Source organism: Bos mutus, chromosome 16, assembly GCF_027580195.1.
Source record: "Bos mutus isolate GX-2022 chromosome 16, NWIPB_WYAK_1.1, whole genome shotgun sequence".
NCBI classification, from domain to species: domain Eukaryota; kingdom Metazoa; phylum Chordata; class Mammalia; order Artiodactyla; family Bovidae; genus Bos; species Bos mutus.
In genome coordinates this window covers 73,006,509-73,033,845 of record NC_091632.1, presented here as the reverse complement: position 1 = coordinate 73,033,845, position 27,337 = coordinate 73,006,509, and the positions used below count along the sequence as shown (strand labels likewise).

The 27,337-nt window shown below is 36.9% G+C and overlaps 1 protein-coding gene across 2 annotated transcripts in view; it reads right to left on the bottom strand.

Annotated features, from left to right (window-relative positions):
• Window positions 1-3,632: 3,632 nt before the first annotated feature.
• The window catches only part of RGS18 (regulator of G protein signaling 18), a 31,688-nt gene continuing 7,983 nt past the window's right edge, over window positions 3,633-27,337 (bottom strand). For both annotated transcript variants that reach the window (XM_005904128.2, XM_070384506.1), the window contains 2 exons: window positions 9,965-10,131; window positions 3,633-5,327 (listed from right to left, as the gene is read on the bottom strand). In XM_005904128.2, coding sequence (XP_005904190.1) covers window positions 5,070-5,327; window positions 9,965-10,131 — 425 coding nt within the window. In that variant the 3' untranslated portion in view covers window positions 3,633-5,069. The remainder of the gene's footprint in view (window positions 5,328-9,964; window positions 10,132-27,337) is intronic.

The following is a 27,337-nucleotide window of genomic DNA, read 5'->3' as shown; positions in this document are numbered from 1 at the left end:
CTGCTACTGCTAAGTCACTTCAGTCGTGTCCGACTCTGTGCGACCCCATAGACGGCAGCTCACCAGGCTCCCCCGTCCCTGGGATTCTCCAGGCAAGAACACTGGAGTGGGTTGCCATTTCCTTCCCCAATGCATGAAAGTGAAAAGTGAAACTGAAGCCGCTCAGTCGTGTCCGACTTGTAGCGACCCCATGGACTGCAGCCTACCAGGCTCCTCCACCCATGGGATTCTCCAGGCGAGAGTACTGGAGTGGGGTGCCATTGCCTTCTCCGATGAGGTATTCTAAGCTATAGATTATTAAATGGGTGTCATTAGTATCATTAATATGGATTTGACCTCATTTGAGTTCATATTTAAATATTCTTATTCCTCTGCATGTATTAATGTTCAGAAAATAATTTGGGAATGTCACATATTGATGGCAATCTTTTCAAATGTTTGTATTTATTTCTTTAGTCTGTTAAATGGAGTCTGTTAATCACAATTTTGGTATTTTTGGTAGCTCCAAAATAGATAGCGTTTTAATCTTCATATTCCACACAATTATTATTTATTTTCTGCCAATAGGTAAAGATATCAGAGATGAAAGTTTAAATAGACTATGTGAAATTAATACTGTTGTCTTACTAAATCTATGATAAATTAGTTCCTTTGGTTATAAATTCTAAAAGTCGCATTTTTACTATAGAAAATTTAATTAGAAAGCAAAGTCCACATTTGGAATATAAAGAATGATTATATTTTTAAAATCACAGTTGAGGACTGGTTTTTAAGTTTATTAAATGCAATATTTTACCACTCATGCTGCTAATTTCTCCCTTTTGTTTCTCAAGTGATATGATTTTTTTAAATGTTGCTTTTAATTATGCTTCCCAGATGGTGCTAGTGGTAAAGAACTCACTGGCCAATGCAGGAGACATAAGAGATGTGAGTTTGATCCCTGGGTTGGGAAGATCCCTGGAGAAGGAAATGGCAACCCACTCCAGTATTCTTTCGTGGAGAACTCCATAGACAGAGGAGCCTGCTGGGCTACATTCATGGGGTTGTAAAGAGTGGGACACAACTGAGCAACTAACACACTTTTTCACTTTATGATTATGTCATTTTTTTTTAACCCTTTGAAGGAACTTTTTTACTCTTGGAAGGACCTTTCTTGATCAGTAAGGCAAAAACAAAAAAATGAAATTAACAACCAAAAAGCCTAAATTAAAATGTGTTTATATATTGTGTATGCTTTTGGTTAGTTTTGCCTTTATAAGCAAGCAAAGTTTTTGCAAGTTAATGGTTCTATTTTTCTCTAAAATGAAATTAGTTACTTAACTCCTAGCTTCAAAAGAAAAGTGATACCTATATCATCATTTACAAATGGATTTGCAATTTGAGATTAATATGAAGGGTTGTTTGTAAACAAACATGGCTTTCAGTTGCATATTATAGAATGTAGACTTTATCAGAAAACATCCCAGGAAGAAAGTTTCTTTCTCTCTCCCTTTAACTCTTTCTGTTTGATTCACCTCTGAGTGTTCAACAGATAACAGTATCAATCAAATACACAGTATTCAATAAATATTTGTTAATTCAGTCACCATGTTACAGAAAATGGATTTGTATATGTTATCTTAAACTTTATTTTCATTGTTGAAAAAACCTCAGGTGATATAGATGAATGAGTTTGTTAAATTAACAAGGGGTTTGGGTTTTGTTTTCATTTTTAAAGAGATGATAATTAAAGAGCAAGGCAATTAAATATAAGGTCTCTTCATATGACACAGTGAAAATAACTTTAATGTGTTTAAATTTAGCTAATGCTATAGTTAAGTCTGCAAGCATTTCAAGGGTCATGTATCTTCAATAAACTTTGTTCCTTTTTTGCTCATAAAGAATGACTATACTGAACATAACCAAATAGTCAAGCTTTGTTTTCAGCTTTTTCTTTTAAAACAAAAATTTGTTTTTAATATTCCAATATTTTTCATTTAGCTAAAAGTCATTATTTACTTTTATTTGCAGTGAACAATTATAAAAGATTTTGTGAGAGCAATAGCTGTCCCTATATTTTATTCTGAAAATCTCATTTTTCTCAAAGGATGTTTGTTTGATTTGTAATCTAGACATTACTAGAAATTTTATATTATAATTAAAATGTGGTACTTAAATACAGGGAATTCTTTTCATAATCCTGCCCATGCACTAAAATAAATTAATCTATATTTGGCACTTTACAAATATTTTAAAATTTAATCATCTTAAGAACACTGTAAATGTTTTATTCCAATATTACAGATGAGAAATTGAAGTTAACATTTAAGTAACTTTGCTAGCGTGTTGCTCTTGAAAAGTGGCAGAGCCAGGATTTAAATAAAAATATGCCACATTGTAAAGATTTTACCTTTTGCTAAAATACTGTATTACTTTTCTCATAATGCTTCCTGTTGCTTATATTTGATTCCAAGGCCGTTTACTGATCTATTATGTACAAAATGTGACAGTCTGGTTTGACTTTTGTCTCTGTGCTTCATGACACCTCAAGACATCTAATTCAACCCGTCTCTCTTTGATGTCAAATTGCTTCTTTGACCACCCCCTTTTTTTTCTACTGGCCATAAAACAAAAATTTAAGTTATATTTCCTGTGATTTTTTTTCTTTTCACTATACTTCTAATTTTTTTAACAAAATTGTTTCTTATTCTTAGGCCAATATCCCATGTTAACTTTTAGTCTGAAATTTTCCTTCACTGACCACAATTATGTGCCTCTTTTTTAAATTTGTGTGTAAACCAAGAGGTGCTTTGAAGAATATCAGGTCAATAAATGAATAGAATCCTTAAATGTGAGGACCATAAGGAAAATCAGAAATTCTGAATCCTTATCTTGAAGAAATGTGTGGAATAAAGATACTTAGAAGTTAAATGAACATCTGAGGATCAGGCATCTGATTAGGGAGCTCAGATATTAAGAGTCTTGGGTTTTCATTATATATTTCTGCAATTCCTTCAGCCAACTTTCAGTACTGTCTGCATGTTTTTTACTTGGCTTCTATAACTGCTTATTTTGTTTCCTTTATTTGGCTCTTTGTCCCCCCATATACACCCACTCCTTGAAGTCAGGGCTTGGCTTCATTAAAAAGTCCTGGTATGATTTTGAAGGATCTCATGGAGTATTTCATAATTTATATGATATCAGATGCTTCTGAAGAGCATTTCAAATGAAAAAGCTACATATTAGCTATTTGTGGTCCTTGAACAATGCTGTTAATATCAACCCATAGTTTTTTTCTTATGAGATCAGAAAGCCTGTATACAGTCTTAAATCTATGCATAAAGTAATCAAACTCTTTGAAAAGAGACTGCTGTAAACAAAGAAAATATCAATCAACCACAGAAAAAATAGGAAAATAATTTTCTTAGTTGATCTTTGAAATGCATAATGCCTTGTTTTCATATTCACAATACTGGGAGTTGATATTAGCATTAAGATCAGTGACAAAACACCTCAATTAATAATTTCTACTCCAGTATCATTCTAAAATAAGAAAATATGCCTTTGTCTAATTTGATGACAGGAAGGATAATCAATAATCAGTGAGAGCATTTAGTGACCAAATAAACATTAACTGGACAAGCGAAGAAATTAAAAAATATTTATTTCTATAGGTGATATCGGAGAAGGCAATGGCACCCCACTCCAGTACTTTTGCCTGGAGAATCCCATGGACGGAGGAGCCTGGTAGGCTGCAGTCCATGGGGTCACTAGCGTCGGACACGACTGAGCGACTTCACTTTGACTTTTCACTTTCATGCATTGGAGAAGGAAATGGCAACCCACTCCAGTGTTCTTGCCTGGAGAATCCCAGGGACGGGGAAGCCTGGTGGGCTGCCGTCTATGGGGTCGCAGAGTCGGACATGACTGAAGTGACTTAGCAGCAGCAGCAGCATAGGTGATATACAGATTTACATTCTACAGTTCAACTAAAATAACATTTGCCAAAACCAAATGTATGGCATCTTTAAATACCAACATTTACAGACCATGCAAAACACATTTATAGGAAGAGAAATATGTAACAATTAGCATCATCTTATTTGAGTAATATAGTATTAAATTATTCAGTGAGATAAGATTTGGAATAAGAACATGATCAGTGGAAGCACACTTTCTGAATATAAGCCAATGTGGCAGATGCCTGAGTTCCCAGGGCCTTGGACTCCTTGCTTTTTTATTTCTTCTCATTCCAAAAATGAAGGCTCACTTAGGGGATAAACCTCTTTTGGTCATTATTGAAATGACGGACTACCCACTGTTTTAGTGGCAAGTTCCCCCCACAGATGAGAAGATGCTCCTCCCTGGAGCCATTGCATCATCTGGTCATGTTTCTGTGACCAGCAGTGGTGGCTCTGTGTGACTGGGTGAGTTTATGCTCACTTTGGAAGGAGCCCAAATGTGGATCACATTATCAGTGATCAACCTAGGTTACGTACGATCTGGAAGTTCTGTAGAGATGAATGTATCCTCCCAAAAGTTTCTGGTGCTGGTTTATAACTAGAGGTGATAGATTGCTATTCAAGAGCCAGGGTTAGTAAACCAAGAACAAATGGTCATCCTCTCTCATTATGAGAACTGGATTGCTGCTATACTTTCTATAATCAAGCCATAGAGAACTTTCATCATTATAGAAAATGTCCAAATACATGTCTATCTGAGCATTGTACAGTCTGCATCTAGAAAAAATTTCAAACTAGATAATTGGCCAATCTGTTGACAATTTTGCAAAAGCTTAACCTTTACTTAACTTTACAATCTTGTACAACACTGTTTTTATTTCCTTACTGCCTTTTAATTAAGGAGCTTTCTGACTATGAATGAAATGAAGTCAAATGGAAGCTTTTACAGAATATCTTGGCAGATACATTAGGCATTGTTAGACAAATAACAGTATTGATTTGCATTTTTAAAATCATTTCAAATGACACACTTATTTTAAAAGATGTACCCATTTGTTAACATAAACATGCTGTATCTTAGAAGCAAATGAACAAGCTTACGAATAAAATGAGCGAAAATAATTTTCTTTATAACCAAATGGCAACATCTGACTTTGCATCCTGGAATTCATTGTAGGTAAATGAACGCGATCGTCTTCTCAGATTTGTTGGTCTCTGTGATCTTCCTTTTGTCAAGTCTAAATAGATGTCAGATTTCAGAAAACGCATGTAACTGTCTTGTTCCATGAGCTGATATACTCTGCTTTGGGCAACATCAAAACTCTGGAGGGTGGGTTGGGTGATGCTCTTGGAGATGATTTCTTTGGTGTGAAAATCAAGGTTAACCTGGATAATAATAACAACAAAACGGTAATTATAGTCAGTCTCCTTAAGTAAACACCTTGAGAAACAAAAGTACAGGACTGATTCCAGGTCAGAGGGGGCAAACTGCACTTGGATGCCAGGTGAGTTTCCTGTTGTGGGCCTAGGGATCCAGTGATTCATTCTGGGCTGTCATTTCATCTGGCTCTTCTCTTCCTGTGACCCTGTTCTTTCTGTCTCTGCTAGCATCATGGACCATTGAACTGGTACATACCCAAGAGATCATTAGATTCAACTCATTTTCAAAATGGAAACTAAACTTTGTAGAAATTAAATTATTTTGTGTGAAGTTTAACAGTGTGTTTGGGACATATTTGGGATTTCAACGTGAAGCTTTTGCTATATTTCAGTGCTTTTTTCATTTTATTATACACCTATAAGTATATGTGTGTTGAAAATGCCTATCTTTTTTTAAAATTTTATTTTATTTAACTTTACAATATTGTATTGGTTTTGCCATATATCAAAATGAATCTGCAACAGGTATACATGTGCTCCCCATCCTGAACCCTCCTCCCTCCTCCCTCCCCATACCATCTGTCTGGGTCATCCCAGTGCACCAGCCCTAAGCATCCAGTATCGTGCATCGAATCTGGACTGGTGACTTGTTTCATATATGATATTATATATATTTCAATGCCATTCTCCCAAATCATCCCACCCTCTCCCTCTCCCACAGAGTCCAAAGGACTGTTCTATACATCAGTGTCTCTTTTGCTGTCTCGTATACAGGGTTATTGTTACCATCTTTCTAAATTCCATATATATGCGTTAGTATACTGTATTGGTGTTTTTCTTTCTGGCTTACTTCACTCTGTATAATAGGCTCCAGTTTCATCCACCTCATTAGAACTGATTCAAATGTATTCTTTTTAATGGCTGAGTAATACTCCATTGTGTATATGTACCACTGCTTTCTTATCCATTCATCTGCTGATGGACATCTAGGTTGCTTCCATGTCCTGGCTATTATAAACAGTGCTGCAATGAACATTGGGGTACACGTGTCTCTTTCCCTTCTGGTTTCCTCAGTGTGTATGCCCAGCAGTGGGATTGCTGGATCATAAGGCAGTTCTATTTCCAGTTTTTTAAGGAATCTCCACACTGTTCTCCATAGTGGCTGTACTAGTTTGCATTCCCACCAAGAGTGTAAGAGGGTTCCCTTTTCTCCACACCCTCTCCAGCATTTATTGCTTGTAGACTTTTGGATTACAGCCATTCTGACTGGCGTGAAATGGTACCTCATAGTGGTTTTAATTTGCATTTCTCTGATAATGAGTGATGTTGAGCATCTTTTCATGTGTTTGTTAGCCATCTGTATGTCTTCTTTGGAGAAATGTCTATTTAGTTCTTTGGCCCATTTTTTGATTGGGTCATTTATTGTTCTGGAATTGAGCTGTAGGAGTTGCTGGTATATTTTTGAGATTAGTTGTTTGTCTGTTGCTTCATTTGCTATTATTTTCTCCCATTCTGAAGGCTGTCTTTTCACCTTGCTTATAGTTTCCTTTGTTGTGCAGAAGCTTTTAAGTTTAATTAGGTCCCATTTGTTTATTTTTGCTTTTATTTCCAATATTCTGGGAGGTGGGTCATAGAGGATCCTGCTGTGATGTATGTCGGAGAGTGTTTTGCCTATGTTCTCCTCTAGGAGTTTTATAGTTTCTGGTCTTACGTTTAGATCTTTAATCCATTTTGAGTTTATTTTTGTGTATGGTATTAGAAAGTGCTCTAGTTTCATTCTTTTACAAGTGGTTGACCAGTTTTCCCAGCACCACTTGTTAAAGAGATTGTCTTTAATCCATTGTATATTCTTGCCTCCTTTGTCAAAGATAAGGTGTCCATAGGTGTGTGGATTTATCTCTGGGCTTTGTATTCTGTTCCATTGATCTGTATTTCTGTCTTTGTGCCAGTACCATACTGTCTTGATAACTGTGGCTTTGTAGTAGAGCCTGAAGTCAGGCAGGTTGATTCCTCCCGTTCCATTCTTCTTTCTCAAGATAGCTTTGGCTGTTTGAGGTGTTTTGTAGTTCCATACAAATTGTGAAATTATTTGTTCTAGCTCTGTGAAGAATACCGTTGGTAGCTTGATAGGGATTGCATTGAATCTATAAATTGCTTTGGGTAGTATAACTCATTTTCACTATATTGATTCTTCCAATCCATGAACATGGTATATTTCTCCATCTATTAGTGTCCTCTTTGATTTCTTTCACCAGTGTTTTATAGTTTTCTATATATAGGTCTTTAGTTTCTTTATGTAGATATATTCCTAACTATTTTATTCTTTTCATTGCAATGGTGAATGGAATTGTTTCCTTAATTTCTCTTTCTAGTTTCTCATTATTAGTGTATAGGAATGCAAGGGATTTCTGTGTGTTGATTTTATATCCTGCAACTTTACTATATTCATTGATTAGTTCTAGTAATTTTCTGGTGGAGTCTTTAGGGTTTTCTATGTAGAGGATCATGTCATCTGCAAACAGTGAGAGTTTTACTTCCTCCTTTCTAATTTGGATTCCTTTTATTTCTTTTTCTGCTCTGATTGCTGTGGCCAAAACTTCCAAAACTATGTTGAATAGTAATGGTGAAAGTGGGCACCCTTGTCTTGTTCCAGACTTTAGAGGAAATGCTTTGAATTTTTCACCATTGAGGATAATGTTTGCTGTGGGTTTATCATATATAGTTTTTATTATGTTGAGGTATGTTCCTTCTATTCCTGCTTTCTGGAGAGTTTTTATCAAAAATGGATGTTGAATTTTGTCAAAGGCTTTCTCTGCATCTATTAAGATAATCATATGGTTTTTATTTTTCAATTTAATGTGGTGTATTACATTGATTGATTTGCGGATATTGAAGAATCCTTGCCTATCTTTTAAAGTCATAAAATCTTTAAGGTTTTTTATCAAAGCACCGATGACATATTTGGTGGTAAATTTTTAGTTTTCAGGTAGGTTTCTTCCTTTTGCTTGATGGGTAACAGCACATAACCAGCTGCCTTTGTTTGCATGTGTGCATGCTCAGTCACTCAATCCTGTCCCGTTCTTTTAAGACCCCATGGACTGTAGCCCGCCAGGCTCTTCTGCCTATGGGATTTCCCAGGCAAGAATATTGGAGCAGGCTGCCACTTCCTCCTCCAAGGGATCTTCCAAACCCAGGGATCAAACTTGAGTGTCTTGCATCTTCTGCATTGGCAGCAGATTCTTTACCACTGCGCCACCTGGGAAGCCCTGCTTTTGTTTACCTGTGTATAAGTCTGGCCTTGGGGAAAACAGGATAATACATTGAAACACAAAACAGAGTGAAACACACTGAAACTAGGAAAATAAGTGTTGTTGCATGCAAAATGATATCTACACAGGCAATGCTACTTTGTGAACAATATCAATTTATAGTCAAACAGAAATCTTAGCAGTGACAGACTACAAGTTCTCTTTCAGTGCAAAGACTCTATTTATTGAGCACATACTAGAAATATAGAACCCCTAATTCATATTCAAGGATAATCAAGTAATACTTGCTAGTTTATTAGCTATTTTAGTAATTCTTTCATACAGTTACCTCATTTGAGCTTGCAATCAAAAAAAGAAAAAAATCACAATTGCTTTTTCAATTGAATTCATTACCACATTAGGTTTAGCTTATCTTTCTATTATGAAATTTTATTTCCATTTATCTTAAGGTATGGGGATGATAATTATGGGGCAACTTAAACTTTGTACAGGTAGGTGAGCTAACATTAAAATGGTATATGATACATGCTTCTTGATTTCTCTTATCTTCACCACATGTAAAAATGTTTAGTTTCTACAAGAGGTTACTTGCGCTGTGATTAATATTATAAATGAATGAATCTTAATGTTACAATTAATTATATTCACTCAGTCTAGAATAAAAATATCTCAAGGAGTAATGTCTATTATACCTTTCCTTCCATGGCAATATCTTTATTTTTATTTTTTAATTGTCTTATAATGCATTCTGTTTGTATATAGAAACCTATATACAAGCATATCTCAGAGATGTTTCAGGTTCCCTTCCAGATTACCTCAATAAAGAGAATATCTCAGTAAAGCAAGTCACACAATTTTTTGGTTTCCCAGTGCATAAAAAAGTTATGTTTACGTGATAGTCTAAATGTGCAGTAGAATTATGACTGAAAATACAATCTACATACCTTGATTAAAAATGCCTTATTTCTAAAAAAATGCTAACCATCATCTGAGCCTTCAGTAAGTCATAGTAGTAATATCAAAGAACACTTATCACAAATTGCCATAATAAGCATAATGATGCAAAAGCAAGAAATATTGCAAAAATTATCAAAATGTGACACAGAAGCAGGAGATGAGCCAATACTGTTGGAAAAATGGCACTGATAGATTTGCTCAAGGCAGGGCTGTCACAAACGTTTAATTTAACACAGTATCTGCAAAATGCAGTAAAAGTGAAGGGCAATAAAATGAGGTAGGCTTATAAAGAGACACCATTTTTGTTTCAACAAAATTCTGACCTTTCTGGTAGAATGTACAGCAATACTGATTTGATGAAGTCATATTTTCTCAAAAAATTTTCAAACAAATGTACAGTTTTACAATCATCTTTACCTCTTGTGGGGCATCATTCTGTATAAATTTCTCGTATATTGCTTTTGCTTTACGGATTATTTGTTGAGGGTCTTTGCTTTTCTTGAAATCTTCACAGGCTATCCAAAATTCAATGTTTTCCTCACTGAATTCAGTTTTAAGAAATCTGGTAAAAGTCTCCAGTCCATCTACCAAGAAAAGATGTGACATATTTTAACTATAAGATATTCATTTTGAGAAAACATATTACTTTATATTAAAGTTTAACCATGAATGTTAGCAGAAGAGGTGTGCTGTCTTCTCTCTGATTCAGGGCAGTAGCACACATCTTGGTCTTCCCTGGTGGCTCAAAGAATCTGTCTGCAATGCAGAAGACCTGGTTTTGATCCCTGGGTCAGGAAGATCCCCTAGAGAAGGGAATGGCTACCCATTCCAATATTCTTGTCTGGAGAATTCCATGGATAGAGAAACCTGTAGGATCTATGGGGTCACAAAGAGTAGGACAAGACTGAGTGACTAACACTTTCACTTTCTTCATTACACACATCTTGTACAGTATATATGAGAGTTGTTGTTCAGTTGTTCAGTCATGACTGACTGTTTGAGACCCCATGGACTGCAGCATGCCAGGCTTCCCTGTCCTTCACTATCTCCCAGAGTTTGCTCAAACTCATGTCCATTGAGTCAATGATGCCATCCAACTATCTCATCCTCTGTCTCCCCCTTTTCCTCCTGTCCTCAATCTTTCCCAGCATCAGAGTCTTTTCAAATGATAGACCATGTATCAATTAGCTGATTTCTTTACAACTATGAAAAAGAAGTACCATTTCTGTTGAAATAAGACCAGTATCATATGTAGACATGAGAAACAGGGACCTTTGGGCTTTCCTGGTGGCTCAGTGGTAAAGAATTGACCTGCCAATGTAGGAGATATGGGTTGAATCCCTGGATAGGGAAAATTCCCTGGAGAAGGAAATGACCATCCACTCCAGTATTCTTGCCTGGGGAACCAATGGACAGAGGAGTTTGGTGGGCTACGGCCCATGGGCTTGCAAAGACTCAGACATGACTGAGCATGCACACATGCTGACTCTCTCAGCCATACCTCTCCCTGGGTTATTTGTGGTAGGGTTAGTCTACATAGCCAAGGAGCCATTCCAGCTGGAGACCATCACAACTTCTGCACTATGCTTCTTAAATTCAGGGCCTTAGAATTATCTGTAAAAAGACTTGTGTTTCCAGGATTTACATAGATCTCTTTGCCAAGTTCACCCACAAAAGGCACCTGATCCAGTGGAATGCACACTCCAAGGCTTGGGTGTGGACAGGACTTGAATTTGCATGCTGGGGTGTTCATCCAAATGTGATAGGAGGCATCTCACAGTGTGGCACCAAACCATGGGTGGAAAGTGGAAGAAGGCAGGCCATGCTATTTGGTAGAACTGGGAAGAGTATGAGAATCTTAAAATTAAACTTAATCTGCCAAATATCAAAACAGAAGCATAGAATATCTTTTTTTTAAAGGTTTATTAGCCTGAACTATAATGGTTAAGAATCTAGAAATATAGTATTGGACCTCCATTTTCACTTTTGTCCTGTGCCCCATGAATGTTAGGGGCAAGTATCAAGTCTTATGAAAGACTGCTAGGGTTCAAGTTCTTGTTCAGCTAGTGACTATGTGATGTTGTCTTGTGGCTCAGCTGGTAAAGAATCCACCCACAATGTGGGAGACCTGGGTTCGATCCCTGGGTTGGGAAGATCCCCTGGAGAAGGAAAAGGCTACCCACTCCAGTATTCTGGCCTGGAGAATCCCATGGACTACAATCCATGGGGTTGTAAAGAGTTGGACATGACTGAGCAACTATCTTATGCATGTTGCATGAATTGGTTTTTCTTTCTGTACCTTGGTTTCTCAGTATTAAAATGAAGATAATGATAGCATCTACCTGATAGAGCTGTTTAGAGAATTAAATGTGACAAAATATACAAAGTGTGGTTAAAATAGAAACTGGTACATAGTAAATATGAGTTTTGATAGTGATTATGATGATGGTATTGATGATCTTGATGATTAAAATATTTGTTAAGCTCAATTAAGTAAAACTTCATAGCTAAAGCTGTGGCAGACTCAGAATTCAACATTAAGACAGCCTGACTTTAAAATTAGTTCTCTTTCAATTATTTATAATATTCTAGTCTTTTTGACTTACAGGTATTTTTTACATTTAACTTCTTTGAACAAATTATACATTTACATGTAGTCATAGGAGATAAAAGAGCTCATGTACCTTTTACCCAGTTTCCACCAATATAACATTTTATAAAACTGTAGTATAATATAACAAATAGGATAATGATACTGATATAGTTAAGATACAGAATATTTCCATGATTGAAAGGATATCTCATGTTGCTTCTTTACTGTTACAGTCACATTTTCTCCATATCCAACCCCTCCTTAAACTTTAGGAATCAATAATCTGTTCTCCATTGTAATAATTTGGTCAATTCACAAATATGAATCATGTAGTATATATTGCTTGGGGTGGCTTTTTTCATCTACCGTGACTCTCTGGAGATACATCAATATATCAGTAATTTCCAACTTTTCATTGCTGTGTTGTATTCCATGATGTAGATTTGTTTAATCATTACCACTGAACCATTAAAGGCTTTCCTGGTGGCTCAGATAGTAAAGAATCTGCCTGCAGTGCAGGAGACCTGGGTTATATCCCTGGATTGGAAAGATCCCCTAGAGAAAGGAATGACTGCCCTCTCCAGTATTCTTGCCTGGAGAATTCCGTGGACAGAGGAGCTTGGCAGGCTGTACAGTCCATGGGGTCACAAAGAGTTGGACACGACTGAGCGACTGTTACTTTCACTTCCACCTTTCATTGAAGGTTTTAGGGAGCTATTATCAATAAGGTTGCTGTTAACATATATGTACACATCTTTTAATATAGACATGTTAAGATTTTATTTCTCTGGGATAAGAGAAGTGAAGCTGTTCATTCATATAGTATTGAAACAGAGAAAAGGGCATTCATTGCAAGAGCATTAATAAAAGGTAAAAATGTTCCTTTTAGATTTTTCAGATAAATTCTCTCAGTGAAATTCACATTTGAGTTGGATACAAATGATTCTTAGTGATCTTTCTTTAGATTTGTTCTCCACTCATTCAGTTACTGTCATGTCTGTCTCTTTGCAACCCCATGGACTACCGCTCGCCAGGCTTCCCTGTCCTTCACTATCTCCCTGAGTTTGCTCAAACTTGTGTCTGTTGAGTCGATGATGCCATCCAACTGTCTCATCCTCTGTCATCCCTTCTTCTCCTATCTGCAATGTTTCCCAGCATCAGGGTCTCTTCCAATGAGTCAGCTCTTCACTTCAGGTAGCCAAAGTATTGGAGCTTCCGCATCAGTCCTTCCAGTGAATATTCAGGGTTGATTTTCTTTAGGATTGACTGATTTTATCTCCTTGCTGTCCAAGGGACTCTCAAGTGTCTTATCCAGCACCACAATTTGAAAGCATCAATTCTTCAGTGCTCAGACTAGTGATCCAACTCTCATGTGCTTGTGGCTTATTTCTCTTTCTGCTCTTACAGGTGAGTTATTACAAAAGGAAATTGCACAAGGCATGAGCTCTGTCTGGATTTCTCACTTGGCAGCATTTGATAATAACAATATCCTCCTTTTTGAAATATTCTTCTTCCTAGGATTCTAGGACAGCATACCTCCTAGTTTATACCATCCAATCACTTTAATGTAATTGTCTGCTCTGGCTTAACATTGTTTGTTCCCTGGTTAAATGTGATGTTCACAGGGATTCTTTATAGTCATCTCCTTTTGTCCCCTCTTTCCATTTCTATTTCCCTTTTCTTAGTCTATTCTCCTGTATCTTCCTCTTATAACATTTTCCCTGAAACTCCTTTCCCTCTTACCTTCTTCTGTATTTTATGCATATTGCTCGCACCTACAGGCAAGATAAGGTGTTACAAATAATCTTGGAAAACAATAAAGTTTTTTTTAGTTAAATTTAATTTTAATTAGATCAAAATAAGAATTTTAATCTCATCATATGAAATCATTAAAAGAATTTTTTCTCTTAACCTCAGCTTTTCTCCAGCTACTGATCTATATCTTTCCCCTTGCAAATACAGTCTTTTGAGTAAGCTTTGTACAGTTGATCTCTTAATCTCCTCCACTGATTTACTTCCCTAGACACTAAAGTGTGGTTTCTACTCAATGCTTGATTTAAATAATTTTTACCAAAATGACTTACTGTTATATTTACTGGAAAAGTTTCTTTCCAATCCATATATTACTTCATCTATGTCAGCAGACAAAGATATGTTTATAATTTTTCTGTGGCACTTAACACTTTTGAGTTTCTTCTTTTTCCTCTGACTATTGCTTTTCTTCAGAGTCATTTGGACAGCAAGGAGATCAAACCAGTCATGAGCTACGTTAGTCATGATCCTAAAGGAAATCAACCCTGAATATTCACCAGAAGGACTGATGCTGAAGCTGAAGCTCCAATACCTTAGCCACCTGATTCGAAGAGCTGACTCTTTGGAAAAGACCCTGAGGCTGGGAAAGACTGAGGGCAGGAGGAGAAGAGGATGACAGAGAATGAGATGGTTGGATAGCATCCTTAACTCAATAGAAATGAGTTTAAGCAAACTCTGGGAGAGAGTGAAGGACAGGGAAGCCTGCTGTGCTTCAGTCCATGGGGTTGCAGAGTCAGATGTGACTTAGTGACTGAACAACAACAATTGCTTTTCTGAATACTTCTCAATTTATCCTTCTTCATTCTTCCTTTTAACTCTGTTTCCAGGACAATTATTTCAACACTTCAAGACAATGAATATGGCGATGACTTTCAGAAATCATCTCTAGCTCAGATCTCTTTCCTGAGCTCCAAGCTTATATTACCTGGTAAACACCTTCACTGAATTTCCCACCAAAATAATCACATCACAGCTGAATTCATTATCTTCACCCCAAAGCTTCCCAGAATGTTTCCATTTAATGGCACCATCAACTCAACATCATAACCCACAACCTTGATATCCTCACAGATCCCCATTTTTTCTTCTCAACCCAATTGATAATCATATCTTGTCAGCTTATCTCCTTCATATATCGTACATCTCTCTTTTAAAATATTTAATTATTTATTTTATTTGGTTGTGCTGGGTTTTAGTTGTGACATGTGAAATCTTTAGTTGAATGTGAGAACTCTTAGTTGCTGTATGTGGGATCTAGTTCCCTGACCAGGGAATAAACCCAGGCCCCCTGCATTGGGAGCACAGGCTCTCAGCCATTGGACCACCAGTCCACCTGTCTTTTCATTTTAATGCAATCTGGAATTACCTTTATTCAGATCAGGATCATCTTTTACATAGCTAATTTTAACTACCTCCTGTCAATAATTGATGATTCTATCTCCAGTCTTCTCTTGCTTCCTTCTCTCCCAACCCTCCACTTTCCTAGTTTATTATCCACATTCTAGTCAGTAATATCTTTCTACAGTACAAGTTTAAATATTTTTCTTCACTGTTTAAAATTTCCCAGAAATGCCTTAATCTCTTTCCACTATCTTTTTCACACTTTAAGCTCCAAGCATAGTGAAATAACTTAGAGTTCCACTCATGTGCCATGTTCCCACATGTCTTTACCTTCTATTGGAAACATTTTCCCTTCCTACTCCAATTTTACAAATCAGATTTCATCAGGTTAGTCTGTATCAGCCATTGAAGTTTAAATCTGGAAAGATTTCACCAGTCTCTCAAGGGTAGGTTGGGTGTCCTTCATATATGACTTCCTAGTACACTGGGTAACAAATATTGTGCTGCAGTTGCTTGCTTATTTTTGTTTCTCATTCTATATTATGAGATTTGTGAGAGGAAGATCCTTGTCTTATTTGCCAAAAAAAAAAAAAAAAAAATCCCCAGCATGAAGAAAACACTCAATTTTTACTTACTAAAAGAAATAAGCCATAATTGAATACAAAGGAAAAGTACAAAATTTCATTAAAAATACAAAAGTTCTAGGGTATGTTTTTGTTTATTTAGTGAAATAGAATACTTTTAAAAGAAATTGTCAGAGCCAGGAAACATTAAACAGCAATAAACAAACAAACAAACAAACAAAAAAACACAAAGAATCTTGTCCAATTATAAATATGGACACCCAAAATCTGAAATTAACAATATACTATTCATTTAAGAAGTCAATCCTTATTTTAGCGTGATGCCTTTAAACATTTAATTTATGTTCTAATTTCAAGCTTGTCAAGCAAAAATCTTATTACGGTTTGGCTCCTTTCTTGAGTGCACAGAAGAGAAGTGGCTACCAGTGACAGTTTTATTTCTGAATCTATATTATTAAGTTGGACCGCAGCCTCATGAGTTTTGCCAAAGCGAGCCTCTACTGAGTGTTGGGTCCTTCTTAACATGCTAATATTCAAGTCTGTAAGGTTAGATTTTTGTGGAAAATGCCAGCCTTTGTGGCTTCAGATAAGTTGACAAGCCTTCACGGAGGTACACAACTCCCTTTTGGATATCACTGGGTTATAAGCATATTCCCAATTTTTTTTTGTCAACTATTTTATTAAATAAATTTGTTTTCATCCCAAATTTCCCTCCAAGCAACTCATTAATTTATTGAGAAAAAAATATTTATTGAATGCTAAGTATTTCCTGGACACTGATCTAGGTTTTGGAGATCCAGTAGTGCTGAAAATGTTTCATCATATTGGGACTTGAACGCATGTGCCAGGATTTGAACTGGACCAAAACCCTGCTTGGGACTCTAACTCACATAGCTGGGACTCAAACCCAGCCAAAACTCACAGTAATGAAACTTGGGTTCTTGTTGTCTTATCGCAGTGATAGGTAAGAAGTGGATTTGTTCAGAAACACACTCCACAGACAGCATGGGCCATCACAGAGGGTGAGTGAGCCTGTGAAATGTGGTGTGGTTAGCTTTTATGGGCTGGCTAATTTCGTAGGATAGTGAGTGGGATGCGGAGAACTGACTCATTAGAAAAGACCCTGATACTGGTAAAGATTGAAGGCAGGAGGAGAAGGGGACAACAGAGGATGAGATGGTTGGATGGCATCACCAACTCGCTGGATATGAATTTGAGCAAGCTCAGGGAGTTGGTGATGGTCAGGGAAGCCTGGCATGCTGCAGTCTATGGGGTCTCAAAGAATTGGACATGATTGAGTGACTGAACTGAACTGAACAGAATGAGTGGGTGGGTTATTCCAACTCTTTTAGGGAAGGGGTGGAGATTTTCAGGAGTTGGGTCACTGGCACTTTTTTGGTCTTTTGATGGTGCCTTGGAACTGTCATGGTGCCTCTGGCTGTGTCATTTAGCTTGCTGATGGAGGATCAAGGTCTAGTTGAAGCTGACTTGTCTGCCATCTTGGACGCATTTGATTCTTATTGGTTTTCGTGGTGTCCTCAGGCTTTGTCGTTCTTTCAAAAGTTGTGCACTGCCCCCTTCCCTCCTGTTTCAGTACCCAGTAGACAAAATCCTTGCTTTGATTTTTAAACTAGAGTCTCACCTTAAATAGAAAGAGATATTGCATTCAAACTATAAAAATGAAGAGGGCCATAATAGAGTAAAAAGAATCAAATTTGCCTTTTGACAGCATATAACCATAAAACTTATGGATGGCATCACCAACTCAATGGACATGAGTTTGAGTAAACTCCGGGAATTGGTGATGGACAGGGAGGCCTGGCATGCTGCAGTCCATGGGGTTGCAAAGAGTCAGACACAACTGAGTGACTGGACTGAACTGAACTGAACTGAGCAATAAAACTAGACAAAATATCAAAACAGTCATTTTCACAGAGTATAACTGGCAACAAGGCCTGGGAGCAGTATGAGAAGAGAAACATATGAAGTGACCTATAGTTTTGCTCTGCCTTTTTACCTGAGAGTACATATAAGGCTGGAATGGATGCAGATGGAGCTCAACAAAGTTAAAAATCTTGTTGAGGAGGCAGAAATGAGTTTGGGGGTCATAATATGTTTGGAATTTATGGGTCGGTCAAGGTAGTAAGGAAAAAAAAAAAAAAGAAATCTGCAAAGGGTTCCTGGACGTCTACATGCAGGTTCTCTGCCGATTCTTGGCTGAGGGTCACACTGTGCATGGGCAGGGTAAACTCTGTGAAGCCCAGAAGAGTGTAGCGGCTGAGAGGTGAATGGAGATCAGGAATTTGTGTAGGTATGGGAGGCTAGAATTCTGACCCAGCCATAATGGAGACACCCCACAAAGGTCATGTTTTTGTCTAAATACTTTGCCTAAAGGCAAAGTCTTTGTCCTCAAACTAATATACATTGGAAAGAGATTGGTTCTAAAGATCTATCTGATCAGAAATAATCAAGGGGACCCACCAGTGATTTAATCAGAAAAATAATCTAACAGCATAATCTAAGACAGCATAATCTAGACTCCTATACCTTCCTCCTTGCTCATATGCAATAAATATTTATTAGGAATGCAAGTAATATCTAATGTGGCCTATTATTAATAACAAAAATAGTCAAGAGAAATTGACCACAAAGTATCTCAAATTTGGATATTGGACTTAGGATGTTATAAAAGCTATTATTAATATGTCGAAGAATGTAAAGTTTAAAAAAGACACAATCAGTGGATAGATGCAAAATGCAGCAGAGAAACTTATATAGAAAACAATCAAATGGAAATTATAGAACTAAAATGGAAAATATTTGAAGGAAAAAATTCATGGGATGGGTGTTGTAACAGATTAAAGACTGCCTGAAAAGATCAGTAGACCCAGAAGATAAGTAGGTAGAAATTATTTAATCTAAGGATAGTAGGAAATTTTCACAATTAGAGATATAGATTTTAATTTTATCCACCCATAAATTTATAGAACAAGTAGAATGTCAATGAGAATATATAAAACCTGAACATTATCAACTAAATTGACCTAACTGACAACTATACAACATTCTACCAAACACATCTTTTCAAATAAATGAGGAAGATTATCCAAGATGGAAAACAAGCTAGGATATAAAATGAATTTAAATAAACTTCAAAAAATTGATATCTTACAAAGTATGTCCTTTGCCCATAAGGGTTTTAATCAAAATCAACTAGTAACATAACTATAAAAGTCCCCAAATATTTGGAATAAAATGATACATGTAAATAATTTATAGGTCAAAGAAGAAATCACAAGAGAAATTACAAACTATTGAATTATTATAAAAATACAGCACATCAAAATTTGTGGAATACAGTTTAAACTGTATTTATAGGGAAATTTACTGCATGAAATGCTGTACTTTACTAACAAAATATGGTCCAAGTTTCTACTTTAAGAAGCTTGAAAACCAAGAGCAGATTAAGACCTCTATAAGTAGAAGGAAAAATTCATAAAAACATAGCAGAAGTCTATATAAAAGAAAACAAAGCACAGAGAAAATTTACAATGCTGAAAGTTCTTTCAAAACAGAACCCCAAGTGAGGCTGTTTAATAGTAGGAAGCAAATGAGTGGTATTATCACAGAATCTTAGAGATATTACAACGACAGTAATTATTATGAATGATTTTATGTCAATAAATGTAATTTAAAATGGGAATATTGTTTAAAAAATACCTATCCAAACTGACAGTGAAGTGGAAAATATGCAGCTCTAATTATAAATAGATCTTTATAATAAAGATCTCTCCCCTCCCCCTCAAAAACAATCTTTGGGCCCAGATTTGGTGAATTTCATCACAAATGTAAGAAAAAAAATATTATAATCTTCCAGAAAACAGTGGAGGGATAAATAATTTCCTTCTTATTTTAAGAGGAGAAATGATTTTTAATACCAAAACTTAAAATTATAACATGAATACCACCCCAGAAATAAAAATTAAGAAAGGAAAAGAAAATTATAGACCAATGATCATAGTCATAAAGATTGTGAACAAAACATTATAGTCAAATTCAGCAATTTAAAGAGGGAGAAGCATATATTCTAGCATTAAGGCTAAAAAAATTGTGAAGTAAATGATAGCTTTCTTTGTCTACTCAATTCATTCTCAACTTATATTCATTTCTTCTATTCATTGGTCTCTAGAAGTATTCTTCATGATCCGTGGTTATTTGTAATATAATAAGTTCCATACAGAGTGAAGCAAGAAAAATGGATATGGTAGAATTATGGCCATAGCTAAAAGGGTTTGCATTTATAACATGTTCAGAGGTTTTGAGGGCTGAGTGCTGTTTATATGCATGACTACATTTAGTATTTACAACAGATGTCTGGAATATATCCTACGTTCATTTACATAGCTGAGGAAACTGATATTCATATAAATACAATTGTCCCAGATCTCACTTTTCAAACAAACGTATTGTAGAAGTGTAACTTTTTCAAGAAGGCTACATTTTCTGTCAGAGGTAGAGCGACGGTCCTCCAAGAAGTCCATGCCCTAATTCTCAGAACCTGTGAATATGTTACCTTACTGTGGAGAAAACGCTTTGCTAATTAAGATTAAGGACCTTGAAAGAGGGGAATTATCATGAATTATCCAGGCAGACCCAACCTAATCATTCAATCCTTAAAAGTAGAAGAGGGGAGGGAGGAGGGTTCAGGATGGGGAACACATGTATACCTGTGGTGGATTCATTTTGATATTTGGCAAAACTAATACAATTATGTAAAGTTTAAAAATAAAATAAAATTAAGTAAAAAAAAAAAAAAGTAGAAGAGGGGGGCAGAAAAGTGGACCAGGGAGGTACAATATAAGAAGCACTGCCACTGCCCTTTAAGATGGAAGAAGATGTTCCCAAGCCAAAGAATGTGATGGCTTCCAGAAGGTGAAGAGGACCTTAATTTAGAGCAGGATTAAGGAGACATTGGTCCAAAATTTCAAAGAACTGAGTTCTGTCGGGAACCCACGTGAGTAGGAAAGGGATTCTCAGCTAGACCTTCGGAAAATAACAAAAGTGTGCTGACACCTTGATTGTTTTCTAGTGAGGTTCATGCTACACTCCTGACCTACAAAACTACAAGATAATACATTTGTGTTAAGTCCCTAAAGTTGCCATAATTTGTTACAGCAGCCACAGGAAAGGAATGCAGTCTTCAAATCATGTGTTATATATCACCATGTATTTCTCCTATATCTGGAACTTGTCCTCTTTGGCATGAAGCACTTTTTTAATGTTGAAAGCAACTGTTTGATTATGTTAGAGATCCAGAAACTTAACGTGAGAAATCAGTAGCCAGAAGTGACACAACCTACAGACGTTCCCTCTTAGGTATGGGATCTCTCCAACCACCACCGTGATGGAGGAGCCACGTGGGCCTCTTCTGCTCCATGGCTCCTTCCATTGGCGTTTGCACTGGGATAAGGGGGGAGTCTGCCGTTTCTTTCCCTCAGTAAATTGATCCTGAGCACCAGATGTTAGTGGCTAAACTTTACTGAAAAAACTAGGAAGACAGGCAAAGGTCAGTCTCCATGAGAATTTGTGAAGGCATCCCAGGACTGACATACAACCCAGAGCTTGTCCAGTGATTAGATGCTAGTAAGATAATTCCTAGTCAAGCACAACTGTCTTAGGAGGCCTTAGTGCTTAAGCGCTTCCTGGATAAGTCAACAAATTCTAGTCACTGAAAAGAAGGAAGAACAATCAATGTTGGTGATATTGAACTACTCTTTTTCTTACTTTTCTGGCACAGTTAGTGTTTGATTTTCAAGATTTATTTCTCTTGCTGAGTAGTGTGATTTGGTCAGAATGTAGCAGGGACATATAAGTGGATAATGATTCCTTAAAGCATTTTGATAGATTTTCCCCAGATACCTAAAAATGTGTATATTTCAGAGTAAAGTTAATGATTTACCTCTGTTTTAATTATTTTTAAGCCAAAAATAGCTGTTAAAGTGAACACAGGGGGTCAAATGTGCGGATTCTATCCTGGCTTGGTGACCCATTAGCATTTATAGGGTCTGTGATTCTTTAGTGTGTTCTGATTTGATTTTCCTTTCCACAATTCCTTTCTCTGTCTGAAGCTCAGTACCTGAATGTCTGAAAAAGCAGTTTGAGTCATTATTATTGTGGATGATTACATTCCTTTAATTTTTGAAAACTACCATTACAGCAGCAACCTTTCAAGACTTCGGGTAAAGCTGGAGCCCCAGGCTGATGACTTTAGAAAAGAGGCTGAATAAGCATCATTTGGCTGCTGGTTGGCAACAGCTTGAAAACTTCTTTCTGTTCTATTTACATGACTAGAAAGATAGTTTTGTTTCACAATCTCTGGTTTTACTTTCTGTCCCTTTTCCCCCTTCTTCTCTAATGATCCTAGAGAGACTAAGGCACAACAGGCCTTTCAACCCCTAAATAAAAACTGCAACAGAATATTGGCAACGTTAGGTGTGTGAAAGCAAAACCACAACATACACAACCATCTGTAGACCAATTGGCTCAACCCAAACTTTAGACAATTACTTAGTCATGCCCCAGCTTTTGGCCAGAACTTTAAAAAAAAATATTGAGAATTCCCCTTGATGGATTTTTAATGTAACCAAAAACCACTGCTTACCACCCATACTTCCTTCCTCTTTCAAATTTCTAAAATGCTTGCCCTTTTGTCCTCCAATTAACATCCACTTTTTACTGGATGGAATACTAAATATATGTACTCTCTTAATTTATCTCTCATAATTATCTACATTCTTTGCATTTTTAATAGATTTCTGAAATTTCTTATTTGCTTGGTGACTGCTATAAAGTAGATTTCCAAGGAGAATCCCTTGACTAGCTATCAGGAAAGACAGCAAAATGATTGTGAGAACATGTTCAGGTAACTCTAAGAAAGCAAAAGTGGTTACGTGGAAAAGTGCAATCGGATTTTGCAAAGCCTGTCACTGGGTAGTATTGCTCTGTGTTCCTGGTGTAGACACTGCTTCTCCCCCTTTTGTTCCTAACCACTCCTCTGTTACTATTTAAATGGAAATTAAAACAAAGTTAGCAAATAAAATGCCTTACAACAGAATGGTCTGTCCCAGGTCAGATCTAGATTGGAGAGAGGCAACTAAGAATATGTTTTATTGGGTTTATGAATAAAGGTACTTTGACCTCAGTGAAGGGAAAGACTTTTTTGCATTTTATTCTATCCATATGTCACATGTAAGCATGGACTAATCAGTTTTTAAATACTGGATTATTCTTAAAGCCAGTTGATAAATGACTGTGACAATTATAGGAGGAAATGGCTATTACTTTTCTTATTAATAAATCTCAAGCATAATAAACTGTTTTTTATATTGACACCTAAAGGGGATCATCCATATGCCAGACAACTGAAAGTGTTACTCATTAAAAATAACTTCCTTCATCTATCTCTTAATTATTTGTGAAACACCTAGTATGAACCTGAAAACTGTAATATAAACTGAAAAGGCAATGATATTAATTATAGCAGCTGCAAGTTTTGAGTCTTTTATAAGTTATTGCTGCATTGCTGTGTGCCTTTGATTAGGGAAGTTCCAGTTAATTTTTTAAAATTTATTTATCTTTTTGTTGAAGGATAATTGCTTACAGAATTTTGTTGTTTCCTGTCAAACTTAAATATGAATCAGCCATTAGTTCAGTTCAGTTCAGTTGCTCAGTCATGTCCGACTCTTTGCGACCCCATGAATCGCAGCACGCCAGGCCTCCCTGTCCATCACCAACTCCTGGAGTTCACTCAGACTCATGTCCATCGAGATGGTAATGCCATCCAGCCATCTCATCCTCTGTCATCCCCTCCTTCTCCTGCCCCCAATCCCTCCCAGCATCAGAGTCTTTTCCAATGAGTCAACTCTTCGCATGAGGTGGCCAAAGTACTGGAGTTTCAGCTTTAGCATCATTCCTTCCAATGAACACCCAGGGCTGATCTCCTTCAGAATGGACTGGTTGGATCTCCTTGCAGTCCAAGGGACTCTCAAGAGTCTTCTCCAACACCACAGTTCAAAAGCATCAATTCTTTGGTGCTCAGCCTTCTTCACAGTCCAACTCTCACATCCATACATGACTACTGGAAAAACCATAGCCTTGACTAGATGGACCTTTGTTGGCAAAGTAATGCCTCTGCCTTTGAATATGCTATCTAGGTTGGTCATAATAATTTCATGGCTACAATCACCATCTGCCATGATTTTGGAGCCCAAAAAAATAAAGTCTGACACTGTTTCCACTGTTTCCCCATCTATTTCCCATGAAGTGATGGTACCAGATGCCATGATCTTCATTTTCTGAATGTTGAGCTTTAAGCCAACTTTTTCACTCGCCACTTTCACTTTCATCAAGAGGCTTTTTAGTTCCTCTTCACACTCTGCCATAAGGGTGGTGTCATCTGCATATCTGAGGTTATTGATACTTCTCCCGGCAATCTTGTTTCCAGCTTGTGCTTCTTCCAGCCCAGCATTTCTCATGATGTACTCCGCATAGAAGTTAAATAAGCAGGGTGACAATATACAGCCTTGATGTACTCCTTTTCCTATTTGGAACCAGTCTGTTGTTCCATGTCCAGTTCTAACTGTTTCTTCCTGACCAGCATACAGATTTCTCAAGAGGCAGGTCAGGTGGTCTGGTATTCCCATCTCTTTCAGAATTTTCCACAGTTTATTGTGATCCACACAGTCAAAGGCTTTGGCATAGTCAATAAAGCAGAAATAGATGTTTTTCTGAAACTCTCTTGCTTTTTCGATGATGCAGCAGATGTTGCCAATTTGATCTCTGGTTCCTCTGCCTTTTCTAAAATAGTCTTGGACATCTGGAAGTTCACGGTTCATGTATTGCTGAAGCCTGGCTTGGAGAATTTTGAGCATTACTTTACTAGTGTGTGAGATAAGTGCAATTGTGTGGTAGTTTGAGCATTCTTTGGCATTGCCTTTCTTTGGGATTGGAATGAAAACTGACCTTTTCCAGTCCTGTGGCCACTGTTGAGTTTTCCAAATTTGCTGGCATATCACAGCATCATCTTCCAGGATTTGAAATAGCTCAACTGGAATTCCATCACCTCCACTAGCTTTGTTCATAGTGATGCTTTCTAAGGCCCATTTGACTTCACATTCCAGGATGTCTGGCTCTAGGTGAGTGATCACACCATCGTGATTATCTAGGTGTACATTTATCCCCTCCCTTTTGAACCTCCCTCCCACCTCTCTCCCCATCCCACCCCTCTAGGTTGATACAGAGCCCCTGTTTGAATTTTCTGAGCCATACAGCAAATTCCCATTGGCTATCTATTTTACATATTGTAATGTAAGTTTCCACATTACTCTTTCCACACATCTCACCCTCTCCTCCCCTCTCTCCATGTCCATAAGTGTATTCTTTATGTCCGTTTCTCCATTACTGCCCTGTAAATAAATTCTTCAGTACCATTTTTGTAGATTCTGTATATATGCACTAGAATAGGATATTTACCTTTCTCTTTCTGACTTACTTCATTTTGTATAATAGGTTGTGGGTTCATCCACCTTATTGGAACTGACTCAAAGGCATTCCTTTTTATGGCTGATTAATATTCCATTGTGTAAATGTATAATTTCTTTATCCATTGATCTGTCAATGGACATCTAGGTGGCTTCCATGTTCTAGCTATTGTAAATAGTTCTGCAATGAAAATGGGATACATGTGTCTTTTTTGATTTTGGTTTTTCAGTGTACATGCCTAGGAGTGGGATTGCTGGGTCACATGGTGGTTTTTTTCCTAGTTTTTTAAGGAATCTCCATACTGTCTTCCATAGTGGCTGTATCAATTTACATTTCCACCAACCGTGCAAGAGTGTTCATTTTTCCACACCTTCTGCAGCATTTCTTGTTTGTAGACTTTTTGATGATGGCCATTCTGACCAGTGTGAGGTGATATCTCATTGTAGTTTTGATTTGCATTTCTCTAATAAAGAGTGATATTGAGCATCTTTTCATGTGTTTGTTAGCCATCTGTATGTCTTCACTGGAGAAATGTCTCTTTAGGTCTTTTTCCCACTTTTTGATTAGGTTGTTTGTTTTTCTGGTATTGAGTTGTATGCTCTGCTTGTATATTTTAGAAATTAATCCTTTGTCAGTTGTTTCATTTGCTATTATTTTCTCCCATTCTGAGGGGGTTGTCTTTTCACCTTGCTTATAGTTTCCTTTACTGTGCAAAAGGTTTGAGTTTAATCAGGTCCCATTTGTTTACTTTTGTTTTTATTTACATTATTCTAGGAGATGGGTCATAGAAGATCTTGCTTTGATTTATGCCATCGAGTGTTCTGCGTATATTTTCCTCTAAGAATTTTATAGTTTCTGGTCTTATATTTAGCTCTTTAATCCATTTTGTGTTAAGAGTAAGTCCTGTTCTACCCATTTATACAGATGAAGAAGCTGAAGTTCAGAGAGTTAAGTTGCCCTGAATCTTACAGGTAGAGAAAGATGGTACAAGGGTTTGAACTTAGGTATATTTGGATTACAGTTATAGAACATTTATCACTCAAGTGCATAAAACAACAAAGTCTTGACTGTTGAGGAATATGGAGATTAACAGACAAGACAGACATGTATAGACCAATGACTAAGGAAGGAAAATTGCAGGAGTGACTAACTCTGGTGTTTGTGTGTGTGTGTGTGTGCGTGTGTGTGCGTGCGCGCATGCGCGCGCTCAGCCATGTCTGACTCTTTGCAACCCATGGACTGTAGACCACCAAGCTCCTCTGCCAAGGGATTTTCCCAGCAAGAATATTAGAGTGTGTTGCCATTTCCTTCTCCAGGGGATCTTCCCCACCCAGGGATCTAACCCATGTCTCCTGCATTAACAGGCAGATTCTTTAACACTGCACCACCTGGGGAACCAAATTGCTTAAGATTGTTTTAGAAGTTTTCGGAAATAACATAAGTGCTACTTAAATATCGTCCTTCAGGAATCTACAGAACACGAATGAGTGTTAGCTCTGCACAGCCGCTGTGCTTTGAAATATCATCCAGAGCCCTTTGTTACACTGCTTGGTCTTGAGCTTGACACAGACATTGGAAATGAAGTCACAGCATTAACATTAGGAAAAGTGCTGTGTGCTATAAGTGCTTGTGGTGAGTTAATCAAGAGTGAATGGATTTTGTTGGCATAATACGAACATAATAGGGATGAATAAATACTAAATAGAGAAACAAATTAATGATGAATTAGAAGAAAGTTCATTTATTTAAAACTTTAAGTAAGTGACTTTTTAAATAATTATACACCATGTTGTGCAGGATTATCCCAGCATACTGGTTATTTCCTGTTTCTCTAGGCACTTAGAGCAGCTGCATGAAGTCAGGTCACAATGGAACCATTTCTCACACAGAAGCAATAACTTACTAAAGAGTTATTCAGGA